This window comes from Manacus candei, unplaced genomic scaffold (genome assembly GCF_025592945.1).
Source record: "Manacus candei isolate 608988 ecotype Guabito, Panama unplaced genomic scaffold, ASM2559294v1 h1tg000050l, whole genome shotgun sequence".
NCBI classification, from domain to species: domain Eukaryota; kingdom Metazoa; phylum Chordata; class Aves; order Passeriformes; family Pipridae; genus Manacus; species Manacus candei.
In genome coordinates this window covers 4,072,517-4,092,252 of record NW_026138098.1, presented here as the reverse complement: position 1 = coordinate 4,092,252, position 19,736 = coordinate 4,072,517, and the positions used below count along the sequence as shown (strand labels likewise).

At 40.6% G+C, this 19,736-nt stretch overlaps 1 protein-coding gene and 1 long non-coding RNA gene across 4 annotated transcripts in view; both read right to left on the bottom strand.

The window, feature by feature from the left end:
• LOC127477212 (uncharacterized) overlaps window positions 1–19,736 on the bottom strand; it is a 629,249-nt gene that overhangs the window by 91,649 nt on the left and 517,864 nt on the right. The window lies entirely within an intron of this gene.
• ZRANB1 (zinc finger RANBP2-type containing 1) overlaps window positions 1–19,736 on the bottom strand; it is a 41,903-nt gene that overhangs the window by 6,905 nt on the left and 15,262 nt on the right. For all 3 annotated transcript variants that reach the window (XM_051801144.1, XM_051801142.1, XM_051801143.1), the window contains 6 exons: window positions 11,772–11,959; window positions 10,099–10,252; window positions 7,646–7,717; window positions 6,633–6,831; window positions 2,981–3,101; window positions 1,992–2,121 (listed from right to left, as the gene is read on the bottom strand). In XM_051801144.1, the coding sequence (XP_051657104.1) occupies window positions 1,992–2,121; window positions 2,981–3,101; window positions 6,633–6,831; window positions 7,646–7,717; window positions 10,099–10,252; window positions 11,772–11,959 (864 nt within the window). The remainder of the gene's footprint in view (window positions 1–1,991; window positions 2,122–2,980; window positions 3,102–6,632; window positions 6,832–7,645; window positions 7,718–10,098; window positions 10,253–11,771; window positions 11,960–19,736) is intronic.

Here is a 19,736-nt window from a genome sequence, read left to right as displayed (position 1 = left end):
GCACACATTAACCACAAAAATGTGGCTGGGCAGGGGTAGAAGTAATTCCAGGTAATCTGACACAGGACTCTCAAGTTCACCTGTTCACAGTCCTGTGTGTTTCCATGTATGGATGGATGTGGCTTGTGGCAAACAAATCAAGTCACAAATATTTGGCTGCCTAAATTCCTGGAAACTCGTCTCTAGTAAAAGGTTATCCCAGACACCCAGTTACCTTCTGGTTCACAGAGCAAGAAAACAATTTCAGCATATTTAGGCTGTGTAACACTTGTCTGCCTCGATGCCCAATCTTGGAAATAAAAACATTTACAAACCACAGAGCCTTGGAGTCAAAATGTCAGATCTATGTGACATGAAAAACTGTTCTTTCCCAGCCTTCCTTCATCTCAAATAAAAGATAACATGTAACTACAAAGAGCACCAAACTTTTAGACTCTTCAAAAAAGTATTTCATTTCCCTACATAAAGTTGTGTTACTGCCCCAAACACAGAAGCAACACAATTTCTCAGGTTTTCTAAAGACTCCAAAGAGTTATAGATTAACTCCACAGCTTGGGGGTTTCTATACATTTGCCTCCTTCCAAAGTTATCATACTTTTTTTTTTTAATGACAAAAAGAGATGCTTTGGGAAGTCCTCCACTAAGATATAAATAAATGGTGGGTCATGATCAAGCAGATACACTTGAGCCCAGTAAGATGAACCGTGGGCAAAACAAATGCCCCAACCCCCTGTAACACAGATAGTTCTTTCCACACAGGTTTTGTTTACTGCTGAGCCTGTGCAGATGCTCCCAATCCTCTCTGAAGTTTTATTCTTGGAATAATAAAATTTTTAAGGCATGTAGTAGAGAGGAAAGTTGCCCTAACGCAGATTTGGCTGCAAAACAGAAAACGCATCTTTAGAAATTTCCAGATGTATGTCTAAGCAAAGCTGGACTGAGTCAGCTGAACATCTTATTTATCTTAAGGACAGTCAGGCTGTTTGCCCACAAGACAAGGAGGAGAAAAAGTCAGATTGGGAAGAGGAAAAAGTCATTAAGAACCTGATCAAGCTATGGAAAATTGTAGTACTAATGAGAAATAGGTCAGTATTTACATCACACTTGCTGTAAAGTGTGAATTACTGAAACAAAGAAAATCTTTTAAAACTTCTTTAAAGTACATCATGGAATTCACTTTTGCAGAAAGTGAAATTTACATTATTGGTTGACCAATATTTTGTAAGTGTAACTAAGTTACCTAACCTTATACCTCACACAGTAACTGCTGGTAGAGCATTTATAAACAGAATTCCTCCCTTTTGGCCTCTACGTTCAAGGTGCCACTTATTTTATTTTAAATCAATTACAATAAAAAGCTCAACTGTATCATCTCCACACTACTTTAATCTCTCTTCCTGTCTCTGAATGCCCTTGCCTCTTGCTTTAGGGGTGGCTACTTGTCACTGCTCTTGAAGGCTGCTCCAGAAACCCCCTCCCAGGCTGCTGCTGTGACAAGGCACAGCCCTCCTTTCCCAAAGGACACCCAGCAGATCCTGCTGTCGCTCCAGTGAAAAACTGGCCAATGCCAACACCCTCTGCCCCCACCTTTACGAGCCTCCTCCAGGAAATGCTAAATCCTGCAGTTTCTAAAATGCATATTTACAGCCACATTTCAAATTCCATTTATTAAACCTCTTGTGTCTTGCAGAAGTACAAACCACACACCCTTTGATAAATTTTCACAATCAGAATATTTCATATAAATTGCAGACTACAGGTATGTTGAGTGTAGCTCAGAATATATTTTTACTGTGGTCACAGGCACCATGCCCACTATAAAATGAAAAACTACAAGTTTTGAGGGGATTGTTTTCTTCCTTTTAATAGCAAATGAAAATTTACCTACAACAGAATTCCATTCTCTCCCAGACAGTAACTTAATGTCACCCTTCCTTTAAGTTTACAGCTGAACCTTTTTTAAAACTGAATTTGAAAAACTAAAGGCTTACCTTGAAAGCGGGTATATCCTAATGTTTCTCCTCGAAAACTCTTGTAATATTTTACTCCATAAACTATAATTGGTCTTCTAAGAATATGTGCAAGTACAAAAATGTGTGTCTGCTCCAAACTTGCTCCAGGCTGAACCAAACACAAAGAAAAGACATCACTTGAAACAAAAAACTTATCATTCCATACTTGGAAATTTGAAAAAACAGTCTCCAAATTGAGATAGAAAGTGTTTTTAAGAGTGATACAGCTTGGACAGGAAAAACAAAGACTGGTAGACTTTTGGAAATAAGTAAAAACATTTCAGCTTGCACAAGAACTTAGTATGTCAGTAATAATCCTTTGTCCTATTGCCCAGATGCAATCCAACTTACTTCATTCCCCAGTTAGAAATGAAACTCTAAATAATACTTAGTCTAAAAATAATTCACTCATCTGGGGGCAGGTTAAGGCAAATACCTTTTGATGATAGGAAAAGGGCACATCCAAAACAAAGCTCAAGAAATTAGCATCAAAATCATGTTTATACTTTAAAAGAGGAGCTAAAAATATTCCTACAGCTGGAAGCTTATAGGAATGTAAATCTCATTTTGGAGGGGAGTTATAAAATAACAGCTTGCTGAAATTTCAGTAGTGTAAGATGACAGATTTGTAGGTGTGTTTTGGGAGGTAAAAGTGCTGCAGGAGCTGGAGGAGGACATTAGGCAGACAGTTGTGTATTAGTTTATTCTACAGACTTCACTCTGACACCACAAGACTTTTTTTTTTGTATTGCTTAAGAGCAAACTCAAAAATTATAATTTGAAATGAATCTTTGCACATTGGCAGAAGAGTTTACCCAGTAATACTTGGAGATCGCTGCCTTAAGAGCAGTGTTTTCCTTCATACATTAATATTCTTAATTCCTGAAAAACATCTCAGTTTCATGAAACTGCTTTTCACAAATTAAAATATCCCTTCTGTCAGCCCTCTTTCACAGGAGTTTTCTCACCTGGCTGGCAAGGGAGAGTATGAATGCCCAATCCTCCTGCCACTGCTCCTCCCGCAAGGAGAAATGTAAACCGAAGCTTTGGGAATACCACGATTCCCACTCTTTCCAGCGTGTGTAGAACCTACAATGTTAAGACAGAGAGAAAGAGGGGTAAAGGCAAAAATATTTACTCAACCACCATAATCCTGACAGCAATATTTAACCCTTGTAATCCTTTGTCCCGAGTCTGAGAAGGGGGAAGAAAGAGAGCATAGGTCAGGAAAACTGGTTTTGTTTTTAATCTTCAGGAGATTCCATTTGGAAATCCTCATTTAGGAAATCACTTGGCATTGCAATGCCTGCAGCCAAACATGATCCAAGGTCCTACCAGGCTCCTGGATAGTGTGATACTTCTTGGAATAGTTTGTTCTTAAAGTCTTATTGGTGCTGATGTACAGGGGACATAATTAAGACATTCCATTTCATAAAGGAGGAGTTGCTCATTCTTCTCACACAAAAAATATAGGTATTCTCCATTTTTAACCATATCACAAGCCAATTAACTACAAAGTAATCCTGTATCGATTTCAAATAGGCCATGGTTAAAATGCAGAATCTGTTTTCTACCAGTTTTTGGAACAAAGGTTATGGTAACTTCACATTACATTGAGTTATAAAGCAGCGTGGATAAGAATCAAATGTAGAAAGTGGGATTAATATGATTTACACTGAAAGTTTTAAGTCATAGTATTTCTATTTTTTTGTTTGGTAATTAAATCACAATATTTTATTCTTCTTAATCATCTACAGTGAAAAATGACCCACACATTAAAAAGTAGATGTTGGTTTTCTCAAATTTTAAACTCAGTCCCATCACAGTACTATGGCAAAGCCACAACCTCACATTAGGGACAGAGGTTTAGGGAAGAGTGCTATGCCAACTTTTAAACAATGGCCTTTACTGTGAAGACAAAGAAACCATTCTGAAGTTCAGCTTATTAAAAAAGTCACTGAAATGAACTCATTTAATTAAAATCTGAGAAAATTAACAGACAGTGTGTGGATCAAACCTTCCCTATGCCTTCAGTGAAGCTGTGACCATCCTAAAACCCTGGTGTGTAAAACAGTCACCAGTCAGGCTTTCCTGAGTCCAGCTAAAACCTTTACATAGCTTAAAATTCCTGTCAGTAAGATATTTGGATAGGTCTGTGCTAATTCACAGTAATATATCTACAAGGAATCTTCTGGATCTACATTCCAGTTTCTATCCAAATGCACCAACTGCTTCCATCTCTGCAGTTGATAAGGTATTTTGTGTTTCCCCCCAGAAATCTCTAACAGAGCACCTTGTGCTAAATGAATTAATTGCCAGGGTCCCTGAAAGAAATTAAATCAGATTCTGAGGGAAAACAAAACAAAAATCCCAACAAACAAATCCCAAAAATCAAAACACACGTACAAACAACAAACAAACAAAAAACCCAAACAAAACCCACCAGCATCACAGTGAGAGAGAAACCCCAGAAAATAGAAGGGAAGAAAGAAAAAAACAGAGGGGGGGGGGGAAAAGAAAAAAACCCCAAATTACTCCCTAAAAGACTGTCTGTGAAAGTGTTTTCCTGGAGAAGTTTCTTCCCTAAGCTAGTCAGACATAGACAACACTTGAACTCATTTCAACAAACTTTTCAGGTTAACAGAAGAGAACAAAATGCATCCATAAAAAAAACCAAAAAAAACCTGAAAGCCAAGTTAGGGCATGTGCCCACTCTCCAACAAAAGCTAATGGTGGAGTACAAAAAGGGACACATCAGAACACACTTTTGTGTTAACTAAAAGTGTAGTTATTTAAAGGTGAGTGGAAAAGATTCCACAGGCCAGAGCCTCTGGGAACTTCACTACTGAGCTTCTTCTGAGTACCAGACACAAGAGTGTCTCTGGTAAATAGATTCTTCTTTGTTCAGCATCTAAACAAACATAACAAAATGAGGCCAAATGAGTTACATGAGTGTTCTGTGTCTGACTATAAAAATACCCATTTTAAAGTGTCTTTGTGAAGGCTCTGAAGAATAATTCCACTAGATAAAAGTTTTATCAGGGATTGCATTTAAGAGCCTGTTCCTTCAGCAACTCTCATTAAAGCCAGTGATGACTTTACTTCCTATTTGTACCTTCATACACAGAATCTATACAGCAAGTATAGGATGTACAGGATGATCAATTTACAACAGAATTTGGCTGACAGACTTGTTCTAAAGACCTGTTCCTATAAAGGAACACGACTTGTTCTTTAAAGACTTGTTCTTAAAGTCAAAAGACTTGTTCCTACTAAGGAACACATGAATCAGATAAAAAATATGCTTCTAATAAGGATGAAGATTAAGTAAATTCAGAGTAAAATGCAAATTCTGTCTTGAACATTAACTAAAAAGCTTAGCAAGATTTAGCAGCCCCTAAATAACAAGTGTTATGTTAGATACAGCAGTAAGTCAGCCACGGTTAGCAACAACATTTTGAGAGATCTGGTTCGAAGCTCAGTAGTTTGCAGCACGTTTCTGGATACCATGCCTGGTTTTGTTACCATAAAGAACAAAACCTGATGTATCATAAATTTCTGTTCTGGCCTCAAGGGAACTACTTGTGATGCCAGGGACATTCCTGCATGGTCGAGATGCAGAGTCCACTATAAACAACTCTAAAGCAGTGACAGATCCTTTCAGAGGGAGGTTCTTGGGAGAATTGCTGCTGAAGCACGACTTTACTGAATCCAGCTCTGGATGCTAATTTGGGGAGTTTTCTCCAAATAGCAGCTGGGGACAGTGATCACAAAAGCTACTTATAGGTACCAGTAAAATTAACCTTTGTTGTTGACTTCCTGTACAGCACATAGAGGAAGGGCCAAGCTCTTTCTCTAGGATGTGCTGACAGTTTCTCTTGTCCTTGATTACAAGAATATAAAAGAAATGACTGCCTGTGACTGGCGTTATCAGTCTCTATCAGCTCTTCCCTCAGTCCATGACACACCACCAGTTGCCCAAGTGGAAGGATTCTCCCTCTAGGAGAGGCAAACTACATCAGACTAAGGAAGGTTGCCAGTGTAAACCAAAAAAGTTGTTTTACAGAATGATAAATTAAATTTTATGGCCAAATGACAGCCCTAGTTAAATTTCAACACTGTGTGCTTTACTGCCACTCTTTTAGCAGACAGAACAGGGACAAAAAGAGCAATCCCAAATCAAGCTGTAACTAAGCAGATGGAATGAAAATACTGCAAAGTTTACAAGGAATAAAAGGCTATCTTCTACTAACAATCTTCTGCGAAGCTCCCACCAAGCAGCCAGGCATGGCATGTGCATGATTTACATTGCAAGTACACAGAAATTCCAGCTGTAATAACTGTGGTCAGCGCACGCCTGACAGTATAAAATTATTTTACTGCTCTAAATGCCACTTGCTGAGTATCACATACCATCACTGAGTTCAGAATGTCCCAGTTCCCAGTGCTCTTATTTAAGATACGGGATCTGGAGTAGAACTGGACTCCCAGTGACTTGACATCTTCGAGGTGCAAAAGGGAACTGGAACCGCAGGGAATCGGGGAGCGGCGGTTGTGCTGCTTTTTAAAAAACGGGAAAAAAGATGGGGGGAAAAAAAAGCTGCCATCAAACCAACTCACCAGTGGGAGCAGTCGTGCAAACTGTCGTGCAGAGCCTTGCGCAGCACAGAGTCCTTGTCATAGATGCCCCAGGTGGCCTGGAGCACCGAGTCGAGCAGGCAATCCCCGGCAGTGCGATTCCAAAGTGCGTATAACCGGCTGTCCAAGCGCGTGCCCAGCTCCAGGGACCAGTTAATGATGGGAGACTCCTCTTCCAGCTCTGCAACACGGCAGTCAGCTCTTAAAACCTTTAACTGGATGTCTCAGAGTACCCCAACAGCACAGCAGTGGCATAGACTCAATAATTTATCTATTTGCATGAATAAAACTGAGGTTTTCTTCACACTACAGTAAACAGGTGAACTACACTGGATGAAGTGAAATAGTGTCACAAAAAAAACAAATCACCACATCATCTGGTTGAGGATTGTTATTGAAATGGAAAGATTTGTTCAGTTTTCTCTAAAAAGCTTGTGACTTAACACTGAATTTTACATTTTTTTAAAGCTCTACAAAGATACACTCCAAACATGATTTCTACAGACTCCATTTTCCCTCTGCCTCATAAATAGACTGGAAATGTTAAATTTAAATTACTTTCACATGGGCATGCAGTGACAGGAAAAGGGGGAATGGCCTCCCACTGCCAGAGGACAGGGTTAGATGGGATATTGGGAAGAAATTCTTCCCTCTGAGGGTGGGGAGGCCCTGGCACAGGCTGCCCAGAGAAGCTGTGGCTGTCCCATCCCTGGAAGTGTCCAAGGCCAGGTTGGACAGGGCTTGGAGCAACCTGGGATAGTGGAATGTTTCCCTGCCCATGGATGAGATGATCTTTAAGGTCCCTTTCAACCCAAACCACTCTGTGATTCTATGAATTCCAGGGTGAAGATTAATTTGAAAGCATCTAACCTATATTTAAAACACACTGATGGATAAAGCCACATATATACACACACATGTACTTTATTTTGGATAACAGAAACATTCTCTAATGAAAAGCAAGGAGAGATTCCAGCCATTCTCGGTGCATTTACCTTTCTGAACATCTCTATCAAGTACTTCATCAAATAACTTCTCCTGGACTGTGGGTGGTAAGTCTTCAATATCTGGAAAAACAGAAAGCAAACACAAGAGTTCCTTGATGTTACTGTAAAAGAGACACAACACTGGCTGCTGCTCAGGAGAACTTACACAACTCACACAACAGCTTTCCCCCTATCAGCCCTGACATCTCCTCTGGAAAGCTGCTGTTCCTTTCAGATCTGTCATTTCTGACCGAAGGCTTCCCAGAGCTGCTGAGGCAGGTTTTCATCTCAGCCTCCCTGTCATACCTTTGATGCAGAAAGGATCATCCCAGCACACGTAGGGGAAGAATGGATTTCTCTGAAGGGGAAAGACTACAATCACTTTGACATGAGAAATTAAAAAAAAAAGAGTTACTTCTATCTTCAACCCTTACTGTATTTAGCACAGCTTCACTCCTAAGCAACAGCTTTATACTCATCTGAATGGTTTCCCCCCTCCAGTCTATCCCAGGTACAGTTTGCCAAGAGACTTGTTCTTGTCCAGAACATCCACTTCCTTAGTCATTCCATGCAGACTTCAATCAAATAGTTCAGAGAACCCCAATGGTTTGCAGGTCACAGTTCGCAAGCCAAAAAACAAGAAGTGGGAAAACTACTGAGCTATGACATGGAAAATGTCAGTACTGACAACTCTTACAAGAGCTTTACAGACAGAATCTGCAACTATGGATCTACTTCTTAAAAAACAACAGGGGGAAAAAAGGGGTAAAAAGTTGTATAATAGGCAAAACTCCCTTGTGATTTCTGTATCCTTTAAAACAAACACTGTCACACACTCTAAAACTCAAACACATGCTCCATCATAAAGATTTGCTCCTGGCCTGAGTAAGGATAAGCAGTAAAGGGTTGTCAGGCAGAGCAGCAACTAAAGAAACTTTGCTGGCTTCAGCATAATCATGAAACTTAAATACATGAAAGTTAAGAAAGTAAATAAAATAGTCAAATAGGAACACCTAGCATCCCTTCAGGCACTCTAGGGGATAAGGACTGGGATCTAAGTGGTGTGTCAAGGGCACAAAGGTCTCTCTTAATTGCAGTGTAGTATTTGCCAGTCCTGCTCAGATGTCCAATACCCCAGGGCTTCTGAAAGTCCACATTTAGGTACATGAGTTGTTACTGAAGCACATTATTGTTTGGTGCAGGCAGGGTGATTTGGGGTGGTCTTTTTTTTTTTTTTGTATGATTGATTGAGGCTTTTTAAACTAAAACTGCCTTACAGTGGCCAGCAATCCATTTAAAAGCTTTGCACTTTGACATCCATGCACTGGCTTTTTGGGAGGATCTGATCTGTTTATCTGAAAGGTCGAGTGGAAACCAGTTCCTAAACTTGTGTGATTTATCCCTCCACCCTTGGAAGTGCTCTCTTGAGCCCAACTGCTGACTACAGAAGATCTTCAGCTGACAAAGTGTGATGAAGGTGGAAATACACTGACAGTCCTGATGTACAAAAGCTTTAGAACATTCTTATTCCTTAATTCTTTAATGGCTATTACACATGTTGAAAAGCTGCACAGAGCTTTAAGACTGGTCTCTCAAAAATACTGAGCAAACTCCTGTTCTGGTAAGAACAATATTTCTCATGTTTTACAAAATCATTCTGTTGCCCCTTTTCCTTCTCTCCCCTAAACTGTAATGAAGGTTTAGTCTCCAGACACTTAATAAACACACCATCTTTCCTCTCACAGGTGACCCACAGAGTACAGCTGAATACAGCACCTCAAACAGGTAGGTGGTACACAAGTGGTAAATACTATCCAGACTTTCTGAAGAGGAGATGAGGTAACACTCAGCCAAGGAGGCTCCAAATACAATCCTTACAATGCTTTATAAAAAGGCAAACAAATCTGCTGATTAGCAGTTTCCACCTGCACGTTTTCTTACTGCTGGTAGCATTTCTATTAAAGGAAACAGCTACTGAAGATTAAAAGTTTTCTAAAAGCTTTTTGTTAATACACAAACATTCTCTTGAGTGTAGAATATCTCAAAAGTATTCAAAAAGTAGCACTGCTACAACCAAGTACAAATACAAAGAATAGCTCTGGGCCTCGACAGAAAGGACTGAAAGCTAAAATAGCTATGGGAAAAGTTGTATTAGGGACCAGAAATGTCTGGGCTCCAATCTTCACTTTAAAGACAGCCTTTCCTTAGAATACACCACTTTCTTTCCATTTCCTCATGTCTAAATAGGACAACAGATGCTCAGTTCACAGGAACAACGTATGGATTGAAGTGTGCAAATACTGAATAAGCAAATTCAACCACTAAAAATCTGACCTAAGCTATTAAAACTTAGTAAATAAAACACACACAACCCACCACCAAAAAGTCAGAATATACATCCAGAACAAGCAGTGTGACAAAGCAGTAACCTGTCCCACCAGGAAGAGAAATTCTGTAAGTACCTGCAGGTAACGTAAACGTCACGAGGTCGGTCAGGAAATAGCAAGCAAAGTCTCCCTTTCGCTGGTGAAGAGATGCAGCAATTTCACGGCGGATTTGTTCCGTGACCTCTGGACACACCATGGCAGGAATGCACTTGGCTGCATGCTGGGATACCTGTAAAGCAGCACAGTTACTGCACTCAGGATTATCTCCGGGTAAATATGAAGGTTTTGCAGTGACGAGCACCAGCAGGCAGCGTTTGGTCAGCAAGGAATGCAAGAGAAGTATAAACACTGGCATCCTGAAGGATTAAAAGTTTAGTGATTCTTAATGAAATGTCTGGTTTGTCGTGTAGCTGATAACATAAAGCTGGTTAAAAACATCTTTAAATCAAAGAAGTGAATTAACAGGTGACCTTCCAGAGCTCGTAATAATATAAATCTCAAATCTCATGCATGAGTCCTGTCTACATTTAACAAAGAACTTCACCACCACAGCAGAAGACAGTTTCCTACAAAGAACCTTCCCCAAAACTATCAAGTTAAGACACTTAAATTTCTCCAGATTCTAGTTACCACTTGCAGCAGAAACACATTCAATGAATCAGGGCAAGTGATACAGAGATGCCACCATATGCATATTAAAAAACCACCTCTAAGACCCCCATTTTCACTCGTTCATATCCTAGCAAAGGAAAGTATCCCTGAGGCTCAAAGTCTACTAAGCATTCTCACAAATGGTATTTGGAGTCAGTATGTCTAGGTACTGAAACAAAACCAAACAGAAAAATCTGTAAGACAGTGTTTCAGCAAATTAATTTGTCTTTAAACATATAACTCCATCCATACAGAGTTATGTAAGCAGCACAAAACCACTGATATGAGCTGTATATAAATATATACTCAAGGCTTTAGCTACATTTGTCTTGCTTCATCTGCTCTTTTTAATTACTCAGTGCTGAGCATTCCATCATCATTATGTGGGCATGCTACTTTTCTCAGGAACATCAGTTTTCAGAACTGCATTAAGCATCAGGAAAGGAGGCAGAATAAAAATCTGGCTATGATCAGGTGAGGAACCAAAAGTCTGAGTTGAAGAAAACAGATCATAAAAGATAATTATTTAGAAGCCAACTAAGAGGGCAAAGATGGAGAGATCACTTTGAGGTGGATTGTACAAAAATTTACAAAGAGCAAGACCACAGGGAGGAACCAAACTGCCTATGAAATGGGCAAAGAATGGGAAAAAATGCAAAAAAATGCAGCCATTTTGCAAAGCAAGAAATTTGCCTTTCTCTGGAAGAGAAGCTCCCATGAAAACAAGGAAAGGGAGAACAGGTAGACTTACTCATTAACAAACTCAGAAAAACTACACTGTCATTGATGTCAGTGTTTTGCTTTCTGAGCATTTCCTCTCCCCCACCCAGAGCTCAGGAAGCCTCACAATAGCTCACTTCCACTGCCAGTAAGGTCAGAGCCTGTGCCAAGATTGCTCATTAATGAGCACACTGAACATCCTCAGCACCAGCACAGCATACAGCCTTCAAGTAAACTCACTTCTTAAGGAGAAATCCAAGCCACAGAACTTGTGTATTTTAACAGTATCACAAGTAAAAGCTACATGTCACTGGCTGCACACAAAGAATAAGTTACAAAGTGCCTGTTCCAGGTGTTCAGAGGCCAAGGGGACTCACCTCTGTGAGGAGGATGGCCAGCATGTCCTGCCTCTGGAAGCGGATGGCCAGGTGGACCAGCGTGTATCCCACGTCGAAGGCAGACGGGCGGTTCAGCAGCCGCACCTCATCCGCCGAGAGCTGCCGGGCAATATCCCCCCCTGAGGACTTGTAGGCTTCCACAGCAGATAAATCACCCTCCACAACTCCTGAGGGCACACAAAACAAAACACAATTCGTTTTAGCTGGTGACTGAGCCAATCTGCATCAAGCTACCTCATTTAACACATTTTACCTCTACCTGTTCTGTTACAGGCGAAGATCAACTGCGTACCAAGAAACTTGTCAATTTTTATTTATTTTAAACAGGCAGCTACAAAATATTTATACTCACTTCATCTCCTAGACCATTTCTATTATCCTTACTAGCTGGAAGATAAAGCATATCAAAAGCCAGCTCAGAAGTGGTGCTGATAACCCATGATGAAACACAAGCAATAATATACTCACTAGCATTTCCTCTGAGCAGCAGTACTGAGGGAAAGTCATTCCTTCACAGCACAAGAGATTAGTTTGATTACTTTATCTTCCATTTTATTTTAAAAACAAACTACTGGATCTAATAAACAGACTTGTTAACAGGTTTTTGGAATAAAAGTCTTGGTTTTTTTCCAAATATGGTTTAAAACAGTGCTGGAAGAGGGTACAGAGCACAAGCTTTTCTCTTCAGTTCATCATCTCTGCTACTAATAGAACTTACAGTTACCACTCAGGGTAGTCTACTAAAACTGAATTAAAGAGAAATTAAATACACTGTGTGTACTTTCTAAATAAAGATGGGACACACACACACAAAGAATGACCCTAATGTCTTCTAGAGTCCCTGGGAATCTCTGGCTTCCGTACCATGCTCGATATCAAGACCACTCATGCTGAATGTTGGAGCAGCTCAAGAACAGCATAGTAAGAGCACAGTTGGCAAAGGAGAAAAACCTCTCCCCTGTTTTTTCCTTCCCAACTCCAAAGAGTTAGCAGCTGAGTGCAGGCCATAAGGCTGGAAATTGAGACCCAAGTCTTCCTTCACCCTATCTGCCCACCAAGACTCAAAAATTGATCAGAAGGGAAGGAGTTGTCTCAAATCGGGGCACTCACTCCCAACTCAGGACTAAAAAAGAGACAGATCAAAAAACAAACAAAAGCCTCCACAAAACAAACAAACAGAACACAAAAACCCCAAACCAGCAAAACCCAAAACCAACAAACTGAAGCACCTACTACCAGAGAAGCACACAAACTGCTGGATTGCTGGTTAATCCAGGATTTAGAAAATCATTCTTAGCTCAGCCAAAAAAGTCTATCATTTTGAATGCTGAGATTATAAAGCTTTCAGAAGAAACGTGGGGGGAGGGAAATGGATTTTCAGTGCAAGACATTTCTCTATAAAGTTATCAGATGTGCTCAGAAAGGCTCTACAGATAAAAAGGTAGATTATTCATTCGACAGTGGTCTAAAGCAGAGAAGTTCCTGAATAACAATTCAACTGCAAATTTCAGTCATACAACATCTGCCCATTCACCAAGGACCCCAAAGTCCAAATAGGTTATGGCAGAAGGAAAACAATACAATTTCTTAGTTTTCTGATGCTTGTTTCTGTCTCCTATAAGGAAGACACTCCTGTCCCACTCCAGCACTACTGTCTCATCCTGTAAGTGCCTGCCCCTGTAATTCCCCCCAGATGAGTTTATGTCTGTCCTATTTTAGCTCTTGTTCTTCAAGAGTTAGAAGTGCCAAGTGGAACTTTATTAGAAGTTTATTTCCATGCAATCACATTTTTTCCACTGATAAAGCAATTCCATGGCTGTTGCAATACTTCATTCCAACCAAATGCTGCAAACTGGCTTTTTGTGTGTGTGCAGATATGTATGTGTACACAGATAACAAAGGGACCTGCCCTCTTAAAACAAGTTATACTACAGCTCAGGAATGCACAGGGAAAGAAGAATCTTGACAGAAGAACAGATTCTCTGCTATCTTATGACACTCTTAATCTTTTATAATCGTATTAATTTAGGAAAGACATCTTGTTAAAGACTAATAACCACTTCAAACCCTTTTGTATTTTAACCACTTCTGTTGACACAGGAGAGATTCCTGTGACCACATCTGCACCTTCCACCACTCCACTCAATAAAACACACCAAAGACCACTCAAGACTCGTAGGTGGCCCTTCTAAGCATCCAAATATCCCCAACTGATTTCAAAATTCAAACAAATATCCCCAAAATAATCTTTTAATGACCCAAATCATAACAGTTCCAGCCAGCATGCAAGTACACACTACACTATAGTACCTGCTACTACAGCCTTAAGTCAGTGCCTGAGAAATTCATAATTGTAATTATTTTTCCAGTCCCCCACCCTCAGCTGCTTAGTATCATCCCACTCTTCATCAAATCTCAGCAACAACTGTGGTCTAAGGCTGATGCAGAGGTGGTCATGTGAGGTTTGGCTCTGTCAAGTACTAACTACTACAAGCTGCAACAAGGATCCAAATCAGAGCCGTGTGCTCTGTGCAGCACTGCCAGTTCTCGATGTTTATTCCCACGTCTTGCAATACTTGACATTCCTAAAAACCCCATGTCCTAGAATTAATTACTAAAATTGTTATACAAGCTGCCAGCTTAAAAGTACATTTCTAAACTCTGCCGATGAATTTTAAGCTAAAAAACAATTATTACATCAAAAGAGGCAAACTCTGCATGTTTTCTAGGCCTTATTTAAAAAAAGAAGATAATAAATGTATGGTTCTGATGTCTGGTACTTCCCTGCACTGAAACACTGACCCAAAGCACCCAGAGCATCACTGCTGCAGGGCTGATATCCTGTGGGCATTACAAACCTCTCTGGCCCCTCTGAGCCGCAGCAAAAAAATTCAACATTTCTCTTTATTTGTTGTATCAAATATCTACTTCATTTGTAGCCACTTCAAAAGAACAGGGAAAATTCCCCACAGCTGATCAGGTGCCACTCTGCTTAGAGTGCAGTCCCTACAATCCAAGGCTGCACTGAACACAAAATATACTCATAGCTGGCAGACTGTCAGAAATCTGAACTAGAAAACACAAATCTTGCCCCAAAACTATGGAGTAAACTTGCACACATGAAATACTCCTAAGAACTGCCTGTAATTCCTAACTGTAATTCCTAACATCTCTCCAAAATGAGACCTGAATATGCATTTATTGGCAGCAGGAGGCACATTCCTACAAAGGCTTTGATTTCTGTGGGATGAGTGAGAGCCTCCAATTCATTAAGTCTATTTAAACAGGGCTTAACAAAACACTGTTTACAAGAAATATCACAGAAACATTTACTGATGTTATAATTCACTACATTTCCCAGCGCAGAAGTGCCTGATTACTTTCACAAGCAGCCTCTGATCCAGTGCCGTGCCAGCTGGATTATTCCCCCCAACACCCACTGCATTCCCCAGACTGTTAAAATGTCAAAAGGAAGAGTGGCATTTGCCTTAAGATTGTTCCCAGAGCACCCAGGAGCTTCCAGCAGCTCAAGCCTTGTGAGGGCACAGCTCTGGGCAGCTACAAGAGCTACACAAATGCAAACACATCCCGATGATGAGAGGACAGAATGCCAAGTGCTGCACCCAAGTCATGAGAAAATACAACTGTAAGTCAGAATTCTGCTTCTACAGGTTCAACTGTGTTTCCATTTTGCAATCCAGGCATTTCTTCTTATTGGAAGACTTCCACAGCACCAGCAGCTGAGGTTTTTTCTTCTTCTAGTAAAGCCCTGCCACTTACAAATAGCACAGACCAGGAACTTGCAATCTCAGCATACATTACATGATGATAGAGATTAAGAAGGCAATTAAAAAAGGTTAAATTTTAAAAATATGAATCACCCAAGAACAACTACTTGTGCCATCTTGATCCTACTAAATCTGTTAAACTACCTTCTTTACTTACCAATATTACCTTTGCTCATATTAAATAAGCCCAGAATTCAGCTTAAGGTACTATTAAGTTTATTCTTTAGACCATGTAAATATTTAGAGGGTTTAATGCAGTTAAACAAACTTGGAAAACATGCAGCTTACAAACATATCTAGAAAACCAATTCCCATTTGTCCTAATCACACAGCCCCAGTGACTTCAGAACAGCCAGATATAAAAGTTTCCAAGGAAAATACTACAGCAGCAGCCTTTATTTACTTCACTATCTTTCTGATAGTTCTGGGGCACTGGCTGGCACAACCTGCAAAATGAAGCAGGGAAATTCTTTCGAGCAGACTGATGCAGTTCTGCCTATCTGAAGAACAACCTCCTGGATCAGGGATTTCTCTAATTTGAGGAGGCAGCACTGCCACAGTAAAAAATGTGTTCTCACATCTGAGTAGACTGCAAAAGGAAACACTTCATCTTAAGGAGGTCATTGTGCCTCTATGTGGGACAATTCCTTGAGCTGCTTGGTAATGGAAGGCAAATCTCTCAAACAACCAAATGATACATTTTAGAAGTCAGAAATCCAGATAGATGCCTCTGTCACATACACCAGTGCAGAAACAGAGGCCTGTGTTGCTTCTCTTCTGCTACAGATACAATTGCAAGTGATCTGTATCCTATATACGCTCTGATTTACTCCTCTACAGACTGATCCTGAGATTGGTTTAAGCACCAGAAAGTGAGAGGTTGATCAACTGACCCACTAAAACACAATTCTGACACCTGCTGAGAATCTTAGTGCTCCTTTAAATGCAGAATACAGAAGAGCAGTGGTTTGAGCACACCAGCTGTGGCATTCTCTGGAGCTGTCAGCCCTCAGTCTCTTCCAGCTCTTCACCAGGGGCACATCAGGTGGCCATAAAGAAAGTTTTACTGATAAGAAGTGCCCCACAATTTCAGCCTGAAAAGAATTTCTCCTCCCAGAGGAGGAACTGCTTTGCAAGAAAATATGACACATCAAGTCAAAAGAGAGAGGTTGTCAGAAAAACCTTTATGGGCCTCCAACCACATCCTTCTGTTCCTTCTCTTTCTTCATTTCCAGGGCCTCCCTTGTTAGTACCAGCACACAATCAACAGCAGATCACTCTTCAGGTAATGACACTGTGAGACAGAACCTTCTCTATACTAGATTTATATAATTCTTCGTGCTCAGCAACTTGCATCCTCTTAAAAAAAGAAGCAAATACTTACAAGGAGACATGCACCTTAAACTTGAAGCCATCCAATGCAGAGGATGACTACTGCCTATTCTTTTTTCCATGCAAACAGCTCTTACCCTACATACAGTCCATGCAGTATGTTTTGAATGTAACATTACAAGACAAAGCAGCACATATGTAAAAACAGCTGCTTAAAGATGTCCTTATCCCCTCTCCAATCTGTCAGAGATACCCACAACCCTTGCTGCTTGCAGGGTTACACCCTGAAGGGAGGCTGGACAGGAGAAAATCATTTCATTATTGAAGTTAACCATCAGTGCTTCTAAGACAGATTTAAACAACCGGTTCTAACTTTATCATTTAATCAATTATGTTTAGCATAAAATACCACGGAGTGTTTAAAAAAAGTAGTCAAGAGACCAAAATAAAGTGTGGTTCAGGAATTAAGATTTTCTGCCAAGGAGTAAGGCATGCAGAGTTTTACCTGCTCTGAAAGATACATACACAAATGTTGAGCATTTGTGACAGAACAGATTTGTAAGGCACAGATGACATATACAACAAGATTTCTCACCCAGGTGAAAGGAACAGGGGAAGGAGACCAGGCTGTACAGCTCACAGCAGGGACCCTTCCCCTCCAAACCATCCCAACAGGCCCTGTCTGCCATATCCAGCCAAGGCCAGCCTGGCAGTTCATCACCTCTCAGTGAGTAATTCATGCTGTACTTCCCCAAACACTTCAAGCCTAGACTGACACCAGCAAGGAAAGGTGCATGACCCTTCCCCTCCTCCAGCACCTTGTTCCCACCCCTAACACTAACCACACCGTTATCACAGCATAAACAGCCCCATCAAGGTTTAGCTCCACCATGGATGTGATGAGGAAGCCAGTCTGGGTTGACTAAACCAGTAAAACCAACAAACGAACCCCCCCGGCCCCCACAAAAACATCCCCTAATCAAGCTTCACTTTCCAACATCTCAGTAGGACAGAAATGGGCATCTAGGACAACTTCAGGTGGCAGTGCCTGCTGAAAGCACCTTGATTATGTCACTGCCTTCAGGCTGCCTTTATCAATAATACTCAGTGAGGAGTTATAAGCAGTGAAGAGAGCAGGAGGTGTCTCCACCTCTCCCAGACATTTCCCAGCCAACTCCATACCAAAGTCTGGACAGGGCAGGGTTTCTGAAGGCGTGGGTAACACATCTGGCACAATTTCAGAGAACTGATGGGGAAAAAAGAAACCCTGTGAGAGAGACAAAGCAGTCGACAAAGGAAAAACTAAGCAGACAGATGTAGGAATACTAGGAATGAACCAACAGTCCTTTTAAGGATGTACCGTGGAACAAGATTCATTACAGATTGCTCTAAATACTTTGGATTTGTTTAAGAAACACACTCTTAGTTGTTTCTTTCACAGAGCTAAGAAGAATGTGTGCCTACTCGATTTGGGAGGCACCATCCCTGCAGGGAAGTCTGGCCTGTGACAGCAGAACCCACCTTACTGACCTGAAGGAGAAGAGCACACTCTTGTATCAGGCAATAAACAGGTGGAGGAAAAAGGAGAAGAAATGCTGTTTACTTTTCATCTCTGGGCTACAGTTCAAGCACAGCAGTTGAACTCACAACCCAAGAATCCCCAGCAGTGCCCTGCAGCAAACACACTCTGCCAGCACCACTGTAAAACCCAGCCCTGAGTGCCAGGAGAGTGGAAGCTCCAGCAAGTTCTGAAGTGTAAGCCCCAAGAGAACTAACTCTGCTAGACAGGTTTCATAGTGACAATCATTCTCATCCACTTGTACTCCTTAAATCCACAGCCAGCTGGAACCAGCTTCACCAGGCCCACAGCAACACTTGGTTCTTGCACATCACATTCCCTTAAGCCCCACAGGCCACCAGGACTCTCCAACAGTCAAAAGACAACAGAGCTTAATTTTAAATATACATTAGTTATCTCTTTCCCCAAGAAATCAGTCACCTTGGACTTCATGCTAACCTTGTTCTAGGCCATTTATGGTAGAAAACATTGGTGTTCCTGTAGAAACCACTTGTAATTCCTCACTGTAATTCAAACTGGCATTTGCAGGAGGCCCTGTTATCCAGCAGATCCTACCCCTTCTGCTTGGATTTTAAGAAATTTTAACCAAATGAATCAGTTCAAAATCTCATTCTTTTGATAAAGAATCACTCAACAGATACATCCACTGCTCCAAAGACAAGTCAATTAAAAGGAGAACAAGTTCATTTACTGGCAGAGTTTGAACAGGGGAATGCCACTAACCCTTCTAATTTGGAAAGAAAACTGACCATCAAGGAAACTATTCATGCTGAGTTGCACTCATCATATTTTGTACAGCCTGGATTTGCAACGAATAGAAGCCTTGATGACATGTTTATTTACTGAGGTGGGTAAAGCAATAATGGGTGTCTTCAAACAGAACACAAAATAAAATACAAACACACACATAGGCACCTTCTTAAATCTACAAATGATACACATCTATCCCCATGTTTCAGCTGAAAAGAACAGATGTGGAAAAGAGCAGTCTCATACATGTTTCTAATGAAACTTGACATTAAATATAAAATCTAGTAAAAAGAATTTGTACTACAGTCAAGATGTGAAGAGGGAGTTCAACCCAACAGCTGTCCTAAAATATCAGACATTTTCCTTGGTATCTTCTGACAGATAATATCTTCTAAGAGAAAAGAAAATAACCACTCTGCCAAGAATTCCTCCTACTCCTGCTCCTCCAATCTTTATTTTTAACTTCAGGGTTAACCTTAAAAGTTAAAAAGTTAA